This window comes from Bos taurus, chromosome 3, assembly GCF_002263795.3.
Source record: "Bos taurus isolate L1 Dominette 01449 registration number 42190680 breed Hereford chromosome 3, ARS-UCD2.0, whole genome shotgun sequence".
NCBI classification, from domain to species: Eukaryota; Metazoa; Chordata; class Mammalia; order Artiodactyla; family Bovidae; genus Bos; species Bos taurus.
In genome coordinates this window covers 69,097,089-69,116,075 of record NC_037330.1, presented here as the reverse complement: position 1 = coordinate 69,116,075, position 18,987 = coordinate 69,097,089, and the positions used below count along the sequence as shown (strand labels likewise).

The window sequence follows — 18,987 nt, the reverse complement described above, 5'->3', positions numbered from 1 at the left end:
TTAAATTTTACCTATCCTTTAATGTTGGATGCAACTATAATAAAACTGCATGTTAGTGTGGAATTGCAAAAATTAGTAGTAATTGGCTTCTGTGCTTGGTCCAGCCACCCTATTTCTTTCATTAATTTAAGAAGCCTTCCCACCACTTTTGTCAGTTGCTTTGGGCTCCTTCGGAGAAGGCAATGGCACCCCACTCCAGTACTCTTGCCTGGAAAATCTTTATAAACTTAAGTTATCTGAGTTTAAAGGAGGAGTAAGATTGAGTTATGGTATTCTTATATGATATTTTGTACAAGTTTTATTGGTGTATGGTCACTGGTCATGTCTTACCTCCCTAATTAGATTGATTCTTGAGGTCATTTTAGTTTCATTTCAGTGTTAGTAAACGTGACAATCTTTGGGCTTCCCTGGTGGCTCAGAGGTTAAAGCATCTGCCTGCAATGCGGGAGACCAGGGTTCGATCCCTGGGTTGGAAAGATCCCCTGGAAAAGGAAGTGGCAACCCACTCCAGTATTCTTACCTGGAGAATCCCATGGAGGGAGGAGCCTGGTAGGCTACAGTCCACAGGGTTGCGAAAAGTCAGACGTGACTGAGCTACTTCACTTTCACTTTCTTTCATGATGATTCTGCTTCGGAGTTAAGAATAAGTAAGAAAAGTTGTTTTTACTTAAATACTGGGAAGAGAAAAACTTGTTTGTATCTGTTACTCATTTGTAAAAGCGAGAAATCTTAACCTACCTTTTTGGCATTAATATTGACATAGATTTAATTATATGGTACAGTGAAATCTTGAGTAGTCTGAAAGCACATTGCGTTGTAACTTTCTGGCTATCAAAGGTGAAAGTCTCCATTATAATTATAAATATCTACATACTGACTTCATTTTCTCAACTCATTGTCCTATTTAAGTATTTAAAAAATAACTTTCCCTTAGAATTCACTGAACAGCAGAAAGAATTTCAAGCTACTGCTCGTAAATTTGCCAGGGAGGAAATAATTCCACTTGCTGCAGAATATGATAAAACCGGCGAGGTAGGTATATTCACTTTAAGGAGTGAAAGTCTTTGACAAATTTTACAAGATTTTAAATATAAGTAGATTTTAAATATAACTTTTTTCTCTATTATTACTATATTTCTTTCAGTACCCTGTCCCATTAATTAAAAGAGCCTGGGAGCTTGGTTTAATGAATACACACATTCCAGAAAGTTGTGGTAAGCTTTCTTTACATTTTTAATCCTAGCATGCACATGAAGAAGAAAACTCTAAAACTCTGTTCAGTCATTCTTTCAAATATTTGTCACCATTAAATGGTTTTGTACCTATGTGCCCCTGTATAGTGGAGAAGGCAATGGCAACCCACTCCAGTACTCTTGCCTGGAAAATCCCGTGGACAGAGGAGCCTGTGGGCTGCAGTCCATGGGGTCGAGAAGAGTTGGACATGACTGAGCAACTTCACTTTCACTTTTCACTTTCATGCATTGGAGAAGGAAATGGCAACCCACTCCAGTGTTCTTGCCTGGAGGATCCCAGGGACGGCGGAGCCTGGTGGGCTGCCGTCTCTGGGGTCGCACAGAGTCGGACACCACTGAAGCGACTTAGCAGCAGCAGCAGCAGCCCCTGTATAGACTTCAATGTTTGCCAGCTTTTAGAAGCCTTGTACTCAACAATCAGAGGCATTCTTCCTTCTTTGTAATTGGCTCCAAAGTGGGGTTTCCCTGGTAGCTCAGATGGTAAAGAATCTGCCTGGAATGCTGGAGACTCAAGTTCAATCTCTGGGTCAGGAACATCCCTGGAGTAGGAAATGCAAACCACTCAAATATTCTTGCCTGGAGAATTCCATGGACAGAGGAACCTGGCAGGCTACACCCCATGGGTTCGTAAGAGTCCGAGTAAACCTAGTGATTAAATCACAATGTTAACTTAATCCTTGTTAACTTCTCTGTCTAGGTTGGTTGAGTTGTTGCTTTTAAATTCTACTTTCAATTTTACATTTAATTGAGACGTCCTTTCACTCCTTTCCTTAAAGGGTCAAACTTTTAGCAAAGTTGAATCAAATTTTTGCAAAATCAAGGTGAAGCAGGAAGACAGGTCCACATTACAAATAGTAAGAGAGCTTTTTGAAATTTTAAAACTAATTTTAGCTTTATATAACAAAGTATACTTTGTTACTGTATTGGCCCAAAATCTTTTAGTTTCTTATGTTATAGATACTGTATTTGTAAATTTACTTTTAAGATTAAGTTAACCTAATTGTTATATTGCAAGTCATTTAAATAATTTGCCTTTATTTCTGTTGAGATATGCTATGTATTACAATGGGCTCTTAAAACATTTTGATATTGTAGGAGGTCTTGGACTTGGAACTTTTGATAGCTGTTTAATTTCTGAAGAATTGGCTTATGGATGTACAGGGGTTCAGACTGCTATTGAAGCAAATTCTCTAGGGGTAAGTTATTTAGAAAATTAATTGGCTAACCGAGCTGTTGTTAATGAAAAAGCCCTGCTAGGTTAGGTTAGTTGGCAGAACACAGTTTTCTTCTAAAAAAAACAACAACACAAGGTTCTGCAATGAAGCCTGGATTTTTACTCCATGAGTTGATTGTTCTGACCATGTTGTCATTAGTACTTGGAGTCCTGCCTGTCCTTGTGGGGAAACTGTACACTTTGGCTGTGGCTTCAGTGGCAATTCTTAGATAAGGTCATTCAGGAAAAAGATTGGGATGACTTGCTGCCACTGCTGGCAGTGCTGAAGTTTAGTGAACAAGTCTTAGGAGACCTGATCATATGTACCATGTCATTTATTATAAATTTAATTATTTATCTGTGCATTTTACTACAGTAGATGTTTACATATTACGTTACCAACAAGTCCTATATAACTTAGTTTTATGTGCATACTTGGATTAACAGATTTATATCCTTGTGGTGTTAGCTCTCTGACTTAGAGGCAGAATAAAGGCCATTTCTTTGGGCTTACACTTGGGGAAAAATAGTTGTCTTGTTTTGAATTGTAGTGTTATATTTGAATTTACTAGGAATTCCCTGGATGTCCAGTGGTTTCAACTCTGAGTTTTCACTGCTCCAAGGGCCTGGGTTCAGTCCCTGGTTGGGAAACTAAAACCTCACAAGCTGTGCAGCAAGGCTAGAAATAAAGAAAGAATTGACATACCTAATTTTAAAATATCTTGCTTTTTTAATGTCACTTTCCTTTGGTTGACAGCAAATGCCTGTTATTATTGCTGGAAATGATCAACAACAAAAGAAATATTTGGGGAGAATGACTGAGGAGCCATTAATGTGTGTGAGTATATGCAGCAGCTACTTTATTTCACATTTAAGAAAGGAATAAAAATAGAAGAAGAAAGGAATAAGCATGCTCTCTTTCCTTTTCAGTCTGTATATATACATTGGGCCATATAACACATTAAGACAAAAGCAACATATTTAAGTACAGTAGTGTTTCTGGGATGCCAAAAAGTTTCATAAAATTGTTCTCTTGCCTGTTTCCAGAAAAAAGAAACCTACTTATAATGTTTCTAGGATGCCAGAAAAGTATCGTAAGAATCCTCTAACTTATTTCCAGGCAAGAAATATCTACTTAATGGAGCACTCTGGAGCTCTTGAACTGAGTGGTTGTGTGTCAGGAAGTTCAGATCGAATATATAATTCTAGGTGTTTGAACTAATAGTTTATTGAACTAATAAGAAATTAATATGACTGAAAAGATAACTGTTGGATGACTGAGTGACTTCAGGAGGAGAGTTATAGATTTTATTTAATTTTCTGAGAGTTACTCAACTAATTTTTAAATTGGATTTTTTTAAAAAAGATATTTTCATACATTTTACACACATGCATACTGAATTTTTATTTTGAAAGTGACTTTACATAAGGATTTTTTTCTTTCTCTTTTGGGTATTAGTCAAACAGATTTCAGTCTAAGGTCTGATGGTGATACTGAAACATAGTAAATGGTTATTAGTTTTGAGCTACTTGTGAGAATCAGTCTGAAAGAGTAGAAAGTAATATTTGAAAATAAATGTTTTAAATTTATTTCAGGGCCTAAATTTCAGGCAAACTAATAAAAGACATTTATATGTATTTCCTACTTAATTGTCAATTTGTTTCAACAAATGAAAGTTTCTTAGAAGGCTAAATCTCAATATTATCTAAGAATTGTGTGAAACATCCAAGTTCTTTTCTCATAATGTATAAAATGTTAGAAACAAGCTAAAAAATTGTAGCATAGAGAGATGGTTAGAAGAACTTAATGCACTGATAAGAGTATTTGTAATTATCTTATTAGTTATAAATAGGTATTTCTAAAATATTAAAGTCTTTTAAAAGTAGTTTAAGTATTTTAAACATTTCTTTGACAGTTTTGTTTGTTATTCATACATTTAACATATGTAAAAATATATTCATTCTAGTCCCTAAAGTATTCTGATCTGTGAATTAATAACGGTTTGCTGTACATTTTCCCTCTTCTAGCTCATAATATATACTCAAATATGTATCTAGTGCAATTGATGTAGTCAAATATGAAGCCAAGGGTGAAAATGAAAATAATCAATAGGTGTATTATTTCAAAGTATTGCTTAATTTATACTAAGTTTCAGTTAATGCCCAATAACATTTATAAAATTATAGTACTATTGTGTTTTGTTTAAACTTTCTAGAAATTAATATTTAAAATTTTTTTCTGATTATAAAAATGACATAGAAGATTTAGAAAGATACAAAGAGGAGCAAAAATGTCTGTAATCCCTCAGATATGAAGTTAACTGGTATAACTGTCTTACTGTATTATTGTATACTCTATTTGATTTTTTAATACACACAGATGTATTTTTCACAGTTATGGTCATATGTGCAGTTTTATATCCTTTTTAATAAGCATTTTTATGTTCTACTTTTTAAATACTGTGATATTTATTACTTCAAAATATGCTATCTAATTGATGTACTATAAATTATTTCACTAGTCCATATTATTGAATATTTAAATTCCTTAGATTATTGCTTTTAAAAATAATGTCATGGTAAAAATTTATACAGAAAAAGATAAGTCTTTGGCTTTAACTTTACAGGGTTGGTACCTATTTGTAAGATTTAATCTCTTGCCAGATCATGTGATCAGTTATACTCTTCTTGAGGATATGAGAACAGAAATAAATAAGGGTAACACTATAATTATTTTTTTGATTAGAGTATAATTGCTTTACAGTGTTGTGTTAGTTTCTGCTGTATAATAAAGTGTATCAGATATATGAACACAACACATATATCCCCGCCTCTTAGACCTTCCTCCTACTCCCTCCATCCCACCCCTCTAGGTTATCACAGAGCAAGGAGCTGTATAATTAATTTTCAATACCACTTAGTACAGAAAAATTTTCCAAAAATCAAAACTAATTGTATTATTGTATATATATATTAAAATAATAAGAAACCACCATTTTCTTTTTTAAAAATTGGGTTAAATTTTTTAAACAGCATATACCTAAAATATATACAGTATTAGATGACTAGAAACAAGTATTAGACTGTTGGAACAAGCTTGTCATAAGCAAGACCTTCAGTAAACTTATTTGTCCAAACATGGTCTAAGAACTTTGAAGTGTCTGAAAAAACCTAGCAGTGGTAAAGAAAACTCTTGTCACAAAACCATACATTTCCAGTGGACCTGGGAAGTATTAATAGCTGAAATGTAACTGAAGCAATGCTGAAGTTGAGGTCCCAAGACCTGGCTTCAAGCAATGTAGTAGCAGTAGGATCTTATATAGTTACTTAGCTTCAAAATCTCTTCTGAAAATAGAGCATATAACATCTTAGAAGGATACAGTAAGATACAGTACTTATATTTTTATAATAATATCTTCACATAGTGTCCCTTTTGCAATGTAATAGAGAAATTTCTTTCATACCTAATACAGGGGAAACTGTTTCTCTTTAACTGCCATTCATTCATCCATCCATTCACTTAATATCTGAATTCCTTGCTATATGCCAGTTTACACTTACAGGTAGTATTTTTTTGTTTCGGTAAGTAGGAAGCATAGAGTCAGTTTTATAGTCCTCTGTTAATAATTTTCTGAACCTCAAAGCATGTGTTATAGTATGTTATTCTTCTAGTTTACTTTTACTTCAGTGTGATTTTTTAAAAAAACATGTATTATATAAACTACCTCCAGTCCCTTTAGAGTGTAAGACCAAAAAAGTTAGTAATTTAATAGAGAACAATGAAAAATTGCTTAGTAAACTCTACAAAGATAAGGTGGTGGCATCATCACTAATAAGCTTGTAATGTTATTCTCATTCTTCTAATTTTTTGAATACTGTGTACCAGGTAGACTTAGAATAAAACAGTGAATAAAACTGGGCTCCTGCTCACAGCAGACTGGTAGACCCTCAGATCCTTACCCAAATTGTATTATTATATTTGTATTATTGTATCATAGGATTTATACAATTATACAACATAAATTCTTCATAAATAAAGGAATATTATTGTAATATATTCTCTTAATATTTTAATATATTATTTTAAGAATATTAATATCTTTAAGAATATTAAATTAATATCTTTAAGACAATCTTTTAATATTATTTTAAGAATATTATTTTAATATATTTATATAAAAATAAATACTAATTTTCTTGACTTACATTGTGGTAGTGAAGACAAGTTGCAATGGAAGCAAAAGTGGCTTCTGCTGAAAAAAAATAAAATTAAATTACTCTGTGGCAATCAAATAAGACAAAAACCATCCATTTGGTATAGAAACACACAAACCCATACACTTCATAAGCTCTAAAAACTATACGTTATAAACCAGAGAAATGTCTAATAGCACATTTCACGTGAAAAATTCCCAACGTTATCAATACGTAAAATTTTGGTATTTTAAAGCGTTATTTTTTCTGAACGGTTCATTTGTATAATACTTTTTTGTTGTTGTTATGATGCTGAAAACATCTTCGAATCTCCAGGTAGAAGAGTAATCTAGTTAGTTTTATGTGTCATCTGAATTTGCTCTATCACATATCTGTGAAAAGGCCATCTAGCTCATGTTTTTATATCTGGGAGTCACAGGCTCCTGAAGCAGCTGCATTTGGGAGTATCTCTGACCATTAGAAAGCTTTTCTAGATTATATGCTCCTGAGGAAAAGGATTGTGTCATTTCTTTTTATCATTTCACCGCCTGATACCATAATAGGTGTTCAGTACATTTGAATAATTTCATAGTAGTTTTCTCCTATCAATTCAAATTCTTTCCCTTGCCTATATAACCCTTCAGCTATTTGATTATGGCTATCGTGTGAATCTTATCTTTTCTAAGCTAATTAGAGACAATTTTTTTCATCTTTTTTTCACAATAAAGTCCTATCACCTTCTTAAAGGTGACTCAAAAATATCATAGAGTTAAATATAGTACTCTAACATGGTGTGATAAGTACAGAGTAGAATGGTTTCATCACTTTCATTTTAGATACCATGGTCAGTCACGTCTGACTTTTTGTGACCCCATAGATTATAGCCTCCAGGCTCTTCTGTCCATGGGATTTTCCAAGCAAGAATACTGGAGTGAGTGGCCATTCCCTACTCCAGGGGATCTTCCCAACCCAGGGATTGAACCCGCATCCCTAGCATCACTTGCATTGGCCAGTGAATTCTTTACCACTAGTGCCACTTTTAGATAATCTAGAGAGAAGTAGTGAAGAATGGACAGGAAATAATTTTGTTTGGGACACATTTTGCTTAAGGTATTTATTACCAAGAAGAATGTCTAATAGATAAATCCATGTGATAAGGTAAAGGTCAGGGGAGAGGTAAAGCCTGGAACTGGAGACTTAATAGGCTATTCGGTGAGTATACCAAACCTTAGCACCAATGGAGAGACTGATTTGGCAATTTAAGTCAAGAGTAAGTTTTATATAAATCAACAGTGCTAATGCTATGATCTGTATGATCTATGTTTAGATCTGACCTTTACCTTCCTACATGGACTTATCTCTTAGACATTCTTTTTGGCAAGACTTAAATAATTGATAAAAAAAATAAATACATTGATGCCTTCGAATTGTGGTGCTAAAGAAGACTCTTAGGAGTCCTTTGGACTACAGGGAGATCAAACCAGTCAGTCCTAAAGGAAACGAGCCTTGAATATTCATTGGAAGGTCTGATGCTTAAGCTGGAGTTCCAATACTTTGGCTTCCTGATTCCAAAAGCTGACTCATTGGAAAAGACCGTGATGCTGGGAAAGACTGAAGCAAAAAGAGAAGGGGGTTACAGAGGATGAGATGGTTAGATACAGCATCACCTACTCAATGGACATGAATTTGAGCAAACTCCGGGAGATATTGAAGGACAGGGAAGCCTGGCGTGCGCAATCCATGGGGTTGCAAAGAGTCTTACGTGACTTACTGACTGAAAGACACCTGAACTGCTGGTACTTTGCCCTGCACAATGCTATTTCATTCTTCTGTGCCTCATTTATTTGTCCTTCAAGACTTATCTCCTCCAATGAGTATTTATTGTATCTCCTCCGAAAGTATTCTTTTTACCCTCCTTATCACTCACCTCCCACCCTTCTATAGGTCTAAGTAGTCATTTCTAATGTCCTTATGGTCCCTTACTACTTTGAATTAAAATGAACTGTTAAGGTTTCTCTCTTTGGACTTAAGTACCTTAAGGGTGAGGAACTTGTGTCTTCAGGCCTTTTATTCACAGTTCCCGTCACCTAATAAACGTGAATGAACTCCAGCAACCCATTGTTCACCCTTCACCATTCCTTTATCCTCTTGGGAAATCTATATGCTTTCTACCATCCCTGCCTCTTGAGAAATCTGTATGCAGGTCAGGAAGAAACAGTTAGAACTGGACGTGGAACAACAGACGGGTTCCAAATAGGAAAAGGAGTACATCAAGGGTGTATATTGTCACCCTGCTTATTTAACTTATATGCAGAGTATGTCATGAGAAACATTATTGGGCTGGATGAAGCACAAGCTGGAATCAAGATTGCCGGGAGAAATATCAGTCACCTCAGATATGCAGATGTGGTGGCAGAAAGTGAAGAAGAGCTAAAGAGCCTCTTGATGAAAGTGAAAGAGGATAGTGAAAAAGTTGACTTAAAGCTCAACATTCAGAAAACTAAGATCATGGCATCTGGTCCATCACATTATGGGAAATAGATGGGGAAACAGTGCAAACAGTGTCAGACTTTATTTTTTTGGGCTCCAAAATCACTGCAGATGGTGATTGCAGCCATGAAATTAAAAGATGCTTGCTCCTTGAAAGAAAAATTATGACCAACCTAGGTAGCATATTAAAAAGCAGAGACATTCCTTTCCCAACAAAGGGTCTGTCTAGTCAAGGCAATGGTTTTTCCAGTAGTCCATACATCCATGTATGAATGTGAGAAGTGGACTGTAAAGAAAGCTGAGCACCGAAGAATTGATGCTTTTGAACTGTGGTGTTGGAGAAGACTCTTGAGAGTCCCTTGGACTGTAAGGAGATCCAACCAGTCCATCCTAAAGGAGATCAGTCCTGAATATTCATTGGAAGGACTGATGCTGAAGCTGAAACTCCAATACTTTGGCCATCTGATGCGAAGAGCTGACTCATTTGAAAAGACCCCGATGCTGGGAAAGATTGAAGGTACGAGGAGAAGGGGACGACAGAGGATGAGATGATTGGTGGCATCACTGACTCAATGGACATGAGTTTGAGTAGACTCCAGGAGTTGGTGATGGACAGTGAGGCCTGGTGTGCTGCAGTCCATGGGGTGGCAAAGAGTCGGACACAACTGAGTGACTGAACTGAACTGAACTTATCCCTTTATCCATTACTGTTTACATCTTGTCACACCTCTGTTGAAGAGCCTTAAGAGGCTCCTGTTCTTTCTACCAGATAAAAATTTAACTTAGTATAATAAAAGTGTTTTTTATCATCTGTTCCCTTCCTTTCTTCCCAGATTAATTTTCTACCATTCCTTTACATGCTATAGAATCTGTATACATGTTATAGAATCTGATTATCCTCTAAGTATTCCTTTTCATTTTTTGAGACTTAATTTAAGCATCACCTCTGGAAGCTTTCTGGATACCCTAAAACTAAACATAGTATTTTAAGCCCTTTATGTATGACTATAATACTTAGATATGTAATTACAGTATTCTATAGTATTCATCTCTACTGTTATATTGTAAAAATTTTGAAGACAAGATATTTTCATCTCCTCCTTTATAATCTGGTAAATAGTAGATACTACTCAGTACATGTTTGAATGAGTGAGTTCATGTGAAATTGAATTTAACTTGGTTGAAGATACCTAACATTTAAATTTTTGACATAGATTATTGGTATTCTTCATAGTGAAGGACAGGGAAACCTAGTGTGCTGCAGTTCATGGGTCGTAAAGAGTTGGACATGACTTAGCAACTGAACAACAATAATTGGTATCCTACATCTAGTTTTTGTGTGTGTGTGTAATAAAGTTTTATTAAAGTATAAAGGAGATAGAGAAAGCTTCTGACATAGGCATCAGAAGGGGGCAGAAAGAGTACCCCCTTGCTAGTGTTAGCAATGAAGTTATATACTCTCCAATGAATCCAAAGAATGTCTGGAGGTTGTAAAGACCTCACCAGACCTACTCCCATAATTTACATTTTAAGATAACAGAATTAGCCAGAAGGTTTAATCCAGAGACTGTCCTCAGGCAGGATACATTATTGTTATATAATGTTTTTACATTTAAACAGTTTGATTCTGTAAGACCATTTTATTTTTACATATTTTAAAATATTTAAAATTATTGACAAAAAATAAGATACCTTTCTGGTTCTAAATGTTAGTAATTTAATAATTAACATTTATTTATTTCCTTTTTCCCATATATTCAAGGCCTATTGTGTAACAGAACCTGTAGCAGGCTCTGATGTAGCTGGTATAAAAACCAAAGCAGAAAAGAAAGGAGATGAGTATATTATTAATGGTCAGAAGATGTGGATCACCAATGGAGGAAAAGCTAATTGGTATGTTGTTTAAAACATCTCTGTACATTGTTTCTTCATTACTTCCTATTCAGAATCTCCCCCTCTCCCCTTTCCTTTGTTATTAAATCACCACAATTAAGATAAGTTTTATTCATGAAACTGGATGGTCCATAAAAGATTATAAATAATTGAGTAATTTTCAAAAGTTCTAAGTCCTGAGCTATTTCTTCAAATTGTCTCAGAAGTTTAATTTGTAAAATAAAACAAAACCACCTGCTCGGGTTGAATCTAATTAGGAAAGCTAGAGCTCCATCTACTTGGCTCACTACACCTACTCTCCATACTCTGCACCAGAACCTCCTTGGAACCATTCCCCTGAGACTGAGGGAAAAAGGAAGGCCACTGGTATAGCACATTTCTCTAATCCAGAGCAATAAGCATTATCTTTTAGAGTGGACAGAATTTTACTTTAATAAAATCTAAAAAGCCCAAATACGTAAGTTCAAAAATAGTGACATGAAGTTCAACAAAGTGTTATAAAATCACTTGTATAAATATAAAATGTTGAAGGAAAACATATTTGATAGCACTGTTTGTGAAAAAAAAATATGAGAAAAGGATCAATAGGAATCAACCGTCTGATGTATCTGCCTTTAAGAAGTGAATGTAGTTTCTTGCTGAAGTATAGCATCTAACAAACAGGAAAAAATGGCAGCAGTACTAGGAAACACTTTTTAAGACAGGCATTGACAAAATGGAATAAATTCAAAAGCTAGTAAATGTTCTTCATTAGGGTGAAGGTGGAAAACATGTCCTGTAAAGAATAAAGGAATTAGATTTGTATTGGAAGAATTTAAAAATTTTTGAAATAATGTCTCATACACAGAAGACTAGGTTCATACATTTGCTTCAGAAAGCCAGTTTAGAATAAATGGGTGAAAGTGAGACAAATGTAGAGTATAGCTCAGCATAAGGACAAGCATTTCGATAGTGGTTCTATCTAATATGTAAGTTGTCATGGGAAAAATGTATTTACTCATCATTACAAGTATATAAATAGAAACTTATAGAGGAAGGACTCTCTGCTGATTGGAATAATGAACTAAAAATGGACTATCTTTCTGCAAAAATTCTGATTCTATATATATATATATATATATATGTGCTCTTTCAGCATTATTTTTTGGCAAGAAAAGCATTATTCCTGAGAGTGAGTTTACTGTCTGTTTTAAATATGTTCATCACTTTACAAGTGTCCAATATTATGGAGTGCTATATATCGTTATTTTTGAGTTATCATAATATCATCAAGTAATAAAAAAGTGAAGAAATGATTACAACGTAACAAGTGAGAGAAATCCAATAACGCAATTAGAAACTTTCACAACTGTAAGAATTCATTAAGTACAACTCATCATGTAGTAAGACAAATTAGGTAAAATGTGAAACTGGAAAAAGTTTTTACTATTTTTTTAAACTATTAAGTAAAACTGTAGAATGAGTGATAGTTTATTAGTTTTAAGCACAGAAAATAAATTTGTTGTTTAAGGAATTTAAAAAAAAATTCTCCTATTCCAGGCTATTTAGAACATGGGTTACATGGATATTTGGATGTTTTTGCCTTTTCTCCTCATGTTGCATTTTTAAATCTTTCTGGGAAAGAAGTAGATGTGGGTTGAAATACTAGCTCTGCCACATCATAAGATTATGACCTGGGCAAGCTTTTAAATCTCTGATGCTTCATTTCTTCTATAAAATGGGAGTAATAATAATTGGGATTGTTGGGAGGATTAACTGAGATGGGAGTGATCATATGTTGTATGTTGTTATCTGCTGATACCGTTATCTTTATCATCATGTTTATTAGGTATTTTTTATTGGCTCGTTCTGATCCGGATCCTAAGGCTCCTGCTAGTAAAGCCTTTACTGGCTTTATTGTGGAAGCAGACACCCCAGGAGTACAGATTGGAAGAAAGGTAAGTGTGTACTTACAGTGATTAAGGCCTCCAATATTGTTTTAACTATAAATTTCAAAATTAATAATTTCAGTTTCCTTTATTGAAAACATTTTGTTTGTATTAAGTTGCAATAAAAATAAACCTGCATTTGATGTTATTGGGTAAAATAATCCTTCCTGAAGATTTTTAAGTTGAGAATAGTCATTTCAAGTCATTTGAAAGAGTGGCCAAATTGTATACAATTTGTATACATATACAATTCTTTATGTTTACAGTTTGTCTATATTCTCATTGCTCCTGCTTCTCATGCTGCTTATTAAAAACCAGATTATATTTTTTTCTTAATAAGGGTCATGGTATCTACAACTTCCTCTCAAATAATTCAACAAATAATGCTAATAGCTAATATACACACACACAAAGCACACATAAAGCAAATGTGCCAAAATTGGTGGATCTAGGCAAAGGTATATAGGTATTCATTTTACTCCTCTTGCAATTCTTCTGTTGGTTTGAAAATTTTTAAAACAAAACATTGAGGGGATATAACTATCTTGGTAATTTCTTTTTTCATATATATATATCATTGAAGTGTAGTTGATTTATAATGTTGGGTTAATTTCTGCTGTACAGAAGGGTGATTCAGTTATATATATATATATTTTTTTTTTCATATTCTTTTCCATTATGGTTTATCACAGGATACTGAATACAATTCCCTGTGCTATATAGTAGGACCTTGTTGTTTATCCATTCTGGATATATTAGCTTACATCTGCTAATCCCAAACTCTCACCGCCCACCTTGGTAACCACAAGTCTGTTCTATGTTTCTGGGAGTCTGTTTCTGTCTTGTAGATATGTTCCTTTGTCTTGTATTTTAGATTGCACATATGTACTCAGTCACGTCCAACTCTTGTGACCCCCATGGACTATAGCCTGCCAGGCTCCTTTGTCCGTAAGATTTTCCAGGCAAGAATACTGGAGTGAGTTGCTATTTCCTACTCCAAGATTCCACATATAGGTGATATCATATTGTATTTGCCTTTCTTTTTCTAACTTACTTCACTTAGTAGGATAATCTCTAGGACCATCTAAGTTACTGCAAATGGCATTATTTCATTCTTTTTATGGCTGAGGAATATTCACTTGTGTATGTATACCACATCTTCTTTATCCATTCATCTGTCGATGGACATTTAGGTTGGGTTCGTGTCTCAGCTATTGTATATAGTGCCACTAGAAACATAGGGGTACATGTATCTTTTCAAATTATAGTTTTGTCTGGGTATATGCCCAGGAGTGGAATTGTTGGATCATATGGTAACCCTATTTTTGTTTTTTTGAAGAACCTCCATACTGTTTTCTGGGCTTCCCTGGTGGCTTAGATGGTAAAGAATCTGCCTACAATGTAGGAGACCCAGGTTCAATCCCTGGGTCTGGAAAATCCCCTGGAGAAGGGAATGGCTACCCACTCCAGTATTCTTGCCTGGAGAATTCCATGGATAGAGGAGCCTCGTGGGCTATGGGTTACAAAGAGTTGGACACAACCGAGTGACTAACATTTTTGCTTTCATACTGCTTTCCATAGTGGTAGCACCAATTTATATTCCCACCAACAGTGTGAGAAGGTTCCTTTTCTCCACACCCTCTCCAGCATTATTTGTAAACTTTTATTAATTTTTTAATTGAAAGCTAATTGCTTTACCGAATTTTGTTGTTTTCTGTCAAACCTCAACATGAATCAGCCATAGGTATATATATATCCCCTCCCTTTTGAACCTCCTGCCCATCTCCCTCCCCACCCCGCACCCCCACCCCTCTAGGTTGATACAGAGCCCCTGTTTGAGTTTCCTGAGACATACAGGAAATTCCCCTTGACTATCTATTTTTCATATGGTAATGTAAGTTTCCATGTTACTCTCTGCATACATCTCACCCTCTCCTCCCCTCTCCTCATGTCCATAAGTCTATTCTCTATGTCTATTTTTCCACTGCTGCCCTGCAAATGAATTCTTCAGTACCATTTTTCTAGATTCCTTATATATGCATTAGTATACAGTATTTATGTTTCTCTTTCTGACTTATTTCACTCCGTATAATAGGCTGTAGGTTCATCCACCTCATTAGAATTGACTCAGATGCGTTCCTTTTTATGGCTAATACTCCATTGTGTATATGTACCACAACTTCTTTATCCATTCATCTGTTGATGGACATCTAGGTTGCTTCCATGTTCTAGCTATTGTGAATAGTGCTGCAATGAACAATGGAACATATGTGTCTTTTTCAGTTTTGGTTTTCTCAGAGTATATGCCTAGGAGTGGGATTGCTGGGTCATATAGTGGTTTTATTCCTAGTTTTTTAAGGAATCTCCATACCGTTTTCCATAGTGGCTGTGTCCGTTTATTTGTAGACTTTTTAATAATGGCCATCCTGGCCAGTGTGAGGTACCCATTGTAGTTTACATTGCCATTTCTCTAATAATTAGTGATGAAAAGTATCTTTTCATGTCCCTGGCAATTTCTTATCAAGTTAAACATGCACTTACCACATACCCAGCACTCCTAGATATTTATCCAAGAGAAATAAAAACAAGGACCTATGTTTATAGCAGCTTTATTTATAATTGCTGAAAACTTCGGAGTGGCAGGGCAGTGGGGGATGTCCATCAGCTGGTGAGCAGATAAAGGATATATGGTATATCCATATAGGGGAATGCTACTCTGAAATACTGATCAGCAGCCACATGGATGAATCTTAAAAGCACTCTGCTAAGTGAAAAGTCAGACACAGAAGGTCACCTTATTCCATTTATATGACATTCTGGAAAAGGAAAAACTTATGGACGAAATCAGATTGGTGATTTCTTGGGATTGGGAGTAGAGTAAGGGAATTGACTAAGAGAGTACAAAGGAACTTTTAGGCATGCTGAACTATCTTCATTGTGGTGATAGTACATATATATCTGTCAAAACTATTAGAAATGTATATGTTAGAAGAGTTAACTTTTCTATATGTAAATTCTATCTCAGAACACTTAATTCTCAGAGGTGGAGATAAATATTAATAGAAGTTCAACTTTTACTCAGTACATTGCTAGCTCTATTAGTTAAGCTAAAATTAAATGTTCCAAAGCAAATTATGTTAAATGCTTTTACTGACATTTGTGGTAAAAAGATAGTCTTAAAACATACAATGAAATTTGTCTTTGTGGGTAATATGTACATGTAGACTTTAAACTACTGTTGGTTTTGTAGACTAAAAATGATGAACAACTTGAGAGTTGTGAGTTAAGTTTTATTTGGGGCAAAATGAGGACTGCAGCCCGTGAGACAGGACCTGAGATAGTTTTGAGAGACAGCTCCAAAGAGGCAGTCAGGGAACATCAATGTATAAGATTTTGGTGAAGGGGGAGTTCAGTGTAATCAAGTGCTTACTTTACAGAAGGTTTTCTGCTAGTCCTGAGGAGCTAATGTCACCATGAAGGGATTTAGTTATTTTCTAGCCATTCCCTTCTGTATGAGATCTTGACTCAGGGATTAAACCCAGGTCTCCTGTATTGTAGGCAGATTCTTTAATGTCTGAGCCACCAGAGGGAAATGGGAAGGAAGAGTGTCTTAATAGGACTGTTAAGTTCTGTGGGATCATGAAATCAGTTCCTGAAAATATCCAACTATCTAAAGAACTAGTAGGTCTTTACCAGGGCTTCCCTGGTAGCTCAGCTGGTAAAGAATCCACCTGCAATGCAGGAGACCTGGGTGCAATTCCTGGGTCAGGAAGATACCCTGGCAAAGGGATAGGCTACCCAATCCTGTATTCTTGCCTGGAGAATCCCCATGGGCAGAGGAGCCTGGCGGGCTATAGTCCAGTCCATGGGGTCGCAAAGAGTTGGACATGACTGAATAACTTAGCACATAGCACACATCTAAAGGCCTGTTCTGCCAGATTCCCTGGAGCACAGAGTGCCTCATTCCACCCTGAACTCCCTCAGGAGGTGTTGAAAGTCAGCAGCTGCAGCAGCACAGGGTTCAATCTCTGCAAAGGCAAATGGCGACTGCCCTTGTTCAGTCACTGGCAGATGCTCTCAGCAGGTGCCATTTGTCATTGACAGGTAAGTGACAATTTGTAGTCAACAGTTTCAGAGTTTGTGAAACATTGTTTTAGATGAGAGTTTCACAAACTTTTTATTTCAAAGATGTAGCATACATAAGTATTTTAGATTTTGAGGGCCACATGGTCTCTGTCACAAATACTCAGTTCTTGCCATCGTAGCAAGAAAGTAGCCACAGAGAACATGTAAATGTATAGGTGTGATTGTAGTCCTGTTTTTTAGAAAATAGGCATTGCAGGACATAGTTTGTCCACCTCCATATAAATAGGCAATTGCGGAAAATATTAAAGTCTTTAAGAGTGCTTAAAGCAAGAATTTATGCTAGCTCAAAATATGTTTCATACTACATATTGTTTTCCTTATTAGGAATTAAATATGGGACAGCGATGTTCAGATACAAGAGGAATTGTCTTTGAAGATGTGAGAGTGCCCAAGGAAAATGTTTTAATTGGTGAGGGAGCTGGTTTCAAAATTGCAATGGGAGCATTTGATAAAACCAGACCACCAGTAAGTAAGATGACTTAATAACCTTTATAGGAGTTTTCATTTATTATATTGAATAGTTTTGTTTTAATGTTGTTTGCTTGGTCTCTATTTCTTTTTAAATATCTGCTTTTATTAAAGATGGAGGGATTTTTTTTCTAAGAATTCTTCAGCATTCTTGCTGTTACAAAAATTATTTTAGTAAAAGCAAAATTACTACAGTTGTTAGATTTACAAAGAAGCATTTCACACTTAATTTAATCATTCCTGCTCATGTGTACTCATTCCTCTTGCCTTACTCATTAGGAATATTTCCCCTGAAAAGCTTTCCCGTTAAACAGAAAGAATGATTTATCTCTAGGCTATGATCCTGTGCCTTACAAATGCCTTCCATTAACCTTTAATTCATATAAAATATAAATTTAAATGCTTATCATTTCCCCCACCCTTTATTGCCTTAAGGTATAGGTCAGCTTCTCTTTGCACAAACTTTAACTTAGATTTTAGGCAAGTAGCCATTATATCTGTGTTTTAAAGACAACATGAACTTCTGCTTTATAAAATGTAATGTCAGGTAGCAGCTGCTGCTGTGGGACTAGCACAGAGAGCTTTGGATGAAGCTACCAAGTATGCCCTGGAGAGAAAAACTTTTGGAAAGCTGCTTATAGAGGTAGGTAATTTTAATACTATACTTGTTTTGTTCAAATGTAAAACCATTCATTTTCACTTAATATTTGAAAACTTATTATTCACTTAATATTTTAAATTAAAAAATAGTTTATTTCTGCTTTGGTAGCAAGAAGATAATGTGAAGTGGAAGTGTCAGGCTGGGTTTTAAGACTAGATTTGCATATATATAGATATATATATATATATATTTATTTGGCTGCACTAGGTCTTAGTTGCAGCATGTAGGATCTAATTATCTGACCGGGGATTGAACTCCAGCCCCTTGCACTGGAAATGTGGAGTCTTAGCCACTGGACCACCAGGGAAGTCCCAAGAGTAGATTTTCTTTAGACTCTGCTACTATTAATATCTGTTGTCTGCTTTGGGATTTATGTTAATTAAGAGGAAAAAGAACAGCTAATATTCAAGTGCCTGTATTATGTAATTCTGCCAGTGCATTCTTTTTTGTTCGTACTACAATTTCCATTAAAGACCAGGAAGCTGCAGCTTAGAATAAATAATTTGTCCAAGAACACACAATTTAGAAATCATAGTTCCAGGGTTCCATTTCATGCTCTTAATCCATGTTACTTCTCATGTCTTCTTGCTTATCAAATAATCAAACAATTTTAGTACTATTTGTTATTGTTTGTTTTTTGGCCGTGTAGCATGTATTGTGGGATCTTAATTCCCCAACCAGGGATTGAACCTGGAGCCTTGGGGCAGTGAAAACTCAGAGTCATAACCACTGGATTGTCAG

The 18,987-nt window shown here is 35.3% G+C and overlaps 1 protein-coding gene across 1 annotated transcript in view; it reads left to right on the top strand.

The window, feature by feature from the left end:
* The window catches only part of ACADM (acyl-CoA dehydrogenase medium chain), a 38,344-nt gene that overhangs the window by 8,347 nt on the left and 11,010 nt on the right, over positions 1–18,987 (top strand). The window contains 8 exon segments of the mRNA NM_001075235.1: positions 935–1,032; positions 1,145–1,214; positions 2,349–2,449; positions 3,224–3,304; positions 10,913–11,043; positions 12,872–12,980; positions 17,442–17,582; positions 18,133–18,228. Of these exon segments, the coding sequence (NP_001068703.1) occupies positions 935–1,032; positions 1,145–1,214; positions 2,349–2,449; positions 3,224–3,304; positions 10,913–11,043; positions 12,872–12,980; positions 17,442–17,582; positions 18,133–18,228 (827 nt within the window).